The 5855-nt window shown below is 44.0% G+C and overlaps 1 protein-coding gene across 2 annotated transcripts in view; it reads left to right on the forward strand.

Annotated features, from left to right (window-relative positions):
* Positions 1-92: 92 nt before the first annotated feature.
* The window catches only part of BICD2 (bicaudal D homolog 2 (Drosophila)), a 34022-nt gene continuing 28259 nt past the window's right edge, over positions 93-5855 (forward strand). For both annotated transcript variants that reach the window (XM_009081932.1, XM_009081931.1), the window contains exon 1: positions 93-299. In XM_009081932.1, the coding sequence (XP_009080180.1) occupies positions 189-299 (111 nt within the window). In that variant the 5' untranslated portion in view covers positions 93-188. The remainder of the gene's footprint in view (positions 300-5855) is intronic.

Below are 5855 nucleotides of genomic sequence, written 5' to 3' on the forward strand. Positions count from 1 at the left end.
GAGAGTAAATATTTCCAACTATTTAAAATTGGAGTAACTTATGCAAAATTCTGGGTTTACTAAGATGTGTTTTCTGACTGTCCTAGGCTTTTGGACAGGCCCATACCAACCACAAGAAGGTGGCTGCAGATGGAGAGAGCAGAGAGGAGACCTTGATTCAGGAATCAGCTACCAAGGAAGAGTACTACATGAAGAAGGTTATGGAGTTACAGACAGAACTGAAGCAGATCAGAAATGTCCTTGCCAACACACAGTCTGAAAATGAACGCCTTAATTCTGTTGCCCAGGAACTGAAGGAGGTGAGTGAAGGTGCACAGGGTGCATCACAGCTTGGGTTGTTATGTTTGCTTGTACTGTGTCACCAAAAAATGGAAAATTCTTGAGCTGAAAGGTGATTTGGCAGACATGTGGCTGCATGTCTGGCCATGCTGGTGCTGTGGGTACTGCACATCACTTCCCGCAGTCCCAGAACTACTGCCTGAACAAGCAGAGGAACCTGTTTAGACCAAGCACAGAGATCCTTGCACGTACTTTTTCTGCCTCATTTCCAGTGCAAATTTTCTTGCTGCAAAATATTTGTGTCATGATTTCCCCTTTTATCACTTTTCCCCCCTCTAACTTCCGAGGGTGTGTGATCATAACAAAACATTGGATTGTGCAGAAGGAATGACAGTAAAGTGTATAGTCTTGTGTTTTCTCTTGTAAAGTGATGGCTTTTACTTTTTGCTTAACTTACTACCTCAAAGTAGCTTTGACCTTCTCTTGTTTTACTGTTGAAGCCACATATTTTTAAGGGGAAATAATCACTGAGAAATTGACTTCTGAAGTTTAATTACTTACAAAATCTGTAGCTCAGCAGGAGTCTCGGAGGCACTGGTGCAGAAAGGATTGGTTTGAGAGCTCAAACCATTGCTTAAATTCAGACTGGTAAAAGCTACAGAGACTGGAAACCACAGAGGGATGGACTAAACAATCAGCAGTTATTACTCCTGAGCTTACTTGCACCTTCCTTTGAAGCACTGGGAACTAGTCTTGTCTAATCAACAGGAGGGGAGGTTGAGCCCATGTCTGAATCTCAACGTACTCCATGTGACCACAGCGAAAAGTGTCTTGTTTAATTTCTTTAGGACATAGTAACAAATATGTAGGTAATATTTGTTGGTAAAATGAATGAGGAAATGTGGGTTACTTCTGTAGAGATGTGGGGATTCACTAGTACCTCTTTTGGGGATATGGTAGAGAAGATTTGTGGGGCAAACTCTCACAGGTGATCAAGCAGGCTGGTCAAGCTCTCCTTGAACTTCATGGGTCCTAGCTGTGGGATAACAGAGCTGGAATCAGGCCTTGTCCTTAGACAGGGAACCAGTTCCTGTAAACACACATGCAACTCTAGTTTATATTTCCCAGCCTAGCTTAACAGAGAAAGCTGCCTACCCCAGAGGCAGTGCAGTGTCTGTGGGGGAGCGTGCTGAGTGGCAGAGTTCCAGTCTGCTCCCAGTGTCGCTGCAGCTGGAGGTGATTTTCCTTCTAGGTACTGCCACATTCCAGTCATCTTTGCTTGGAGCTGCATTTTGCTTTATCACAGTATAATAGTATGTAAAGGGGTTGGAATGGACCTCAAAAATCATCTAGTCCTATCCTGGGCAGGGACACCTCCCACCAGACCAGGTTGCTCAAGGCTTTATCCAACACTGCCAAGGCTGGGGCATCCACAGCCTCCCTGGGCAACCTGTGCCAGTGTCTCACCACTTCTTGATATCTAATCTCATCTAGTATCTTATCTATCTTTATGCAGCCCTCAGATGAGCTGTGGGTTTGCAAGGTTTTAGAGTGGGTTTTGTGTTGTGCTTTGTCTTTCCACCTCCCCAGTGCAGCCTTTTGCACAAACACACTTGGGTGAGATGGACCTCAGTGAACCTGGAAGGAGTGCAGGAAAAGGAAAAGTGGGTGATGGCAGATTTCTTGTGAAGTTTGGGCTGGTTATTTTTAAGGATGCTTTTTTAAAAACTCTCCCCTGTTGAAGGAGGGAAGATGCATTTAGTTATTTGACCTGAAAGGCTGGTGATAATTTAGCTGGATGTGACTGATTCTAAACTTTTTATAGTACCTGAGCTCAGTTAGAGAAAAGTAAAAATCAAAACCTAATGTGATAAACAACTGGAACCTAGTAGTTAGGGATTTCTCTGCTTTTTGCTTTGTGTCATCTCACTGTGTGTGTGCTTTTTGGCCTAGCTGTGTCTGCTGCTGCTTGTAGACTGTGTGTGCAGGAGTGTGTGTGTGTGTGAAAAGGCAAGGGGGAGAAAAAGAAATGACATGAAAGCCTTAGTGTTAAAATGAAAACATCTGGGCCAATTATTGATGCTGTTGGTCTGGGATTCTTTTCCTCTCAAGATGTCAATTTGTGTATTGCATCTTGGTTTGAGTTACCTTACAATTACTGGTAGAGAATAGTAAGACAAGGAGTGTGAACTGAGCCTGTATTGGCCTTCTCCTGGGCCACAAATCAGCTGAGTCAGCATAACCAACTAGAGGGACTTGGCTTTTCTCTCACATGGTACATCAGAAAGTGGCAGAGGTTTTACCATTGGTGCCCAGTAAGTGGAAGCAGGAGGATGTGCACAGGCCTCCTGTGATGGTTTATAGGTCAAATAGCAAATTTAATTGGAAAACTTTGTGTGAGAGAAATCAAGGAGAATGTGTTGTGGCTGTTGTAGGCCGGTAAGCAAGAAGAGCAATGTCGCTTTCCCCAGTCCCTGGTGCCCTGCTTAGCTTTAGCCTGTCTCCCGGTGAACATCTTATGTTGGTATTGGTCCAAGGAGACGCTGTGCTGGGAAGAAAGTTGCTGTAGTTGGGGATGAAGGTGGAATATGATCTACTATTTTATACAGTAGAGATGCAGTGGAAATTCCTTCACTTTTTCTGACTGCTGATGAAAGAAAAACTACTGTTGCTCTTCTCCATCTTGTTGTAGAGAAAGTTTGTAGACCGACTTGGTCTTTATGTGTATTTTTGAAGTCCTGTGTTACTGCCTATCAAGAGAACTGACTTGCAGGATGTCTGGGAAAACTTGACTTCCATTGCAACTGTTCTGGATATGATCCAGGTAAGAGGGAGGATGTGGCAAATGCTCAATTGTGCGTCCTCTGGCCAGACAGAGGTCTCCTCCTGTCAAAACTAAAAGGAAGTTTAATAGAAAACAAAACAAAACCCCACAGGAAATCAACTGAGGCTGAATCTCTGCTTTACTTTTAAGGAAGATTTACTTGTTAGGGCTGACTGCAAATGTTTTTGTCTGTTGTTTTGTAGCTATCTGATAGGATAACTTGACTGTTGCTGGGACTTTTTGGGAAGAATCTGTTCAGTCCTTAGTAGTGGCACAGGGAGGATGGTCCAGTGCATCAGTGGCAGCGACCCTTGAGAGGCTCCTGGCAGCAGTGGTGGTGGTGGGCTGAAACAAGGTGCTGGCCTGCATCAATTGGAAGTGCATTCATGAAGCTATAATTCCTTCTGTGACTTCTCAGGACACTTGCACAGAAGCAAGGTGTGGTTTTTGGAAGGAGAAGAGTGATATTTGGTACACCTGGAGTTGCTGTAGCAGACACAAGTGGTTTTGATGCTTTCTGTTGAATTATCTAACTGTGGCCTGCTGAGACTGGCCCATGGAGTGGTTACCCAGCGTGAGTTTCAGTGCTGTTATTAGCCAGCTCAGCAGCTCCTGTGTCCTGGAAGAACCACTGGAAGGAGTAATTACTCCTAAGCAATTGCTAATTGCTATTCCTTTTTAATCTGCTTTCATCTCTCCTGTGTTTTAGTGGCGCCAAAACAGATTTCATAGGGTGACCTGGCTGTGGGGTTGTGAGGTAGCCTTGCCCGGAACAGAGAAGCTGAAAAAATAAAGGAGTGATTCTTTCCCAGGAAAGTAAACAATGTTCTGGTTATGTAAATTAGAGGGGAAACATATTTTATTGTGTGTGCTTTTATATATGTTAAGAGAAGTAGCTGATGTGCCACGGTACAATATAATATGTACTAAAGGGCATATTTTAAACCCTCACAAGTTACCAGCCACGTGTGAGCAGTTTTCTCCCTCCAAGAAGTGCTTGGACAGTGCTCTCAGGCAGATGTTGGGATTGTTGGGGTGTCCTGTGCAGGGCCTGGAGTTGGACTGGATGGTCCTTCTGGGTCCCTTCCAACTCCAAATATTCTGTGGTTCTGTGAAATGTTGTAGAAATTCGATGTGTTTATCAGCCCTGAATTTGGGAGTAAAGCAGCAGTGTGACACAGCTTTCAGTGTAACACACTGGGGATAAAAATGGTTCTCTCCCATTCCTCCTTGTTCACAGATTGTGGGAACCCTTCTGGGCCCAGGTGTAATGTTCAAATGATACCCCACAGTAGTGTAGAAGGTATTTTTTGCTTCATTACTGGCTTTTTGAGCTGTGCCTGCAGAAGTGTATAATAAAAATAATAATGCTAAACACAATGCTAGAATGCAGTGGAAGTCACATCAGAACAGAGCAGCGTGGCTGGAAGTTGGCTGTGAACGTGCTCCAAATGCCAAAGTGGCTGTTTGTGGGCTTGGCACAGCTCTGTTTCTAAAGGCCACGCAGCAGTCAGCCTGGGTCTTGAAGGTGCTAAGCCCAACACAGTTAGTGTGCAGTGATTTCTTGTCCTCTGATGTGCTGGAAGAGCCAGAAGGGTCACAGTGTGAACAGGTGCAGTTTGGTTTCCTTTTTTTACAGAAACCTGCCTGTTGTGAGTGCCAGGAGTTCCGAGGTGGTTCGTAGTAGTGTGGCTCAGCACAGTGCAGATGGCTGAGGATGGCAGCTGCTGCTTTCTTCCCACCTCTTTATTTTCACTGAAATTGATTTGTAAAAACAGCTTTCTCTTTTGTAGTGGTTTGCTTTTTTTTTTTTTTCAAAGCAAGTATTTTGATGAAAAAGCAGTACTTACTGTATGTATTTTATAGTCTTTTGATGCATAATAAAAATCCATTCCAAAGAGGATGAATTGTCTTGGAAACTGAGTTGATGTGCTTTGCACATACTCAAGGAGGCATCTGCTTGTGATTTCTCCATTGTTGTTGTGCACTGATATAGTCCAAGGAACGATGTTAACAGCAGCATTTGCCTGCTGTGATAGCTGCTGTGTAGAAACCCAGTGTCCAAAACGAGTTAGTGCTGAAAATGGGAGTGTTGAAAGTCACCATTTGAACACTGTGTGTTTTCGGATTTTAATGAAAGATTAAAGTAAACTCTTGTTCTTCTTACATTATAACACTCTAAGTGTGATTCTCAAAGTTTCAATTAGCAGTTAAGATTCCCAGTTCTCCATTGTTTGGGAAGTGACCTGGCAGCACACTTGCTGGAGGAGCTTTTCATTGTTGTGTTATAATGAAGTCTCTGGGCACCTGTAGGTGCCACAGTAGTGGCAGGATGAGTCTGGATTAGTCTATCTCTCCAGTCACAGCTCCTGGCGACCTTCATTTTGACCTTTGTTCTGCCCAGGGTTTCTGAGAGTGTGAGCAGTGGAGGGATAAAGCCTCTTGTAATGTTTGAACAGATGTAAAATCAATCTGCACAACTGAGAGAAGCTGGAGGCACTCTAATCAGTGAAACAATGGCTCGAAGTTACTGTGCAAGGTGTTAATTAAAGAGGTTTGTGTCGAGTGTGTGGTTCTACCCCCACTGAGTGAAACCTTCCGCTCTGCTGGCGCTGGGATTTTAGGATGCAGGAGCAGGGAGATTGCTTAGTTTTGCCTGTGCTTGGCACTGCTACCATTCAAGCAGGTGACCCTTGGCAATCCATCGAGGCAGGATTTGTTTGGATCAGATTAGAATTTTTTAAAAGGAGGA

This window comes from Acanthisitta chloris, unplaced genomic scaffold (genome assembly GCF_000695815.1).
Source record: "Acanthisitta chloris isolate BGI_N310 unplaced genomic scaffold, ASM69581v1 scaffold6579, whole genome shotgun sequence".
Lineage (NCBI taxonomy): Eukaryota > Metazoa > Chordata > Aves > Passeriformes > Acanthisittidae > Acanthisitta > Acanthisitta chloris.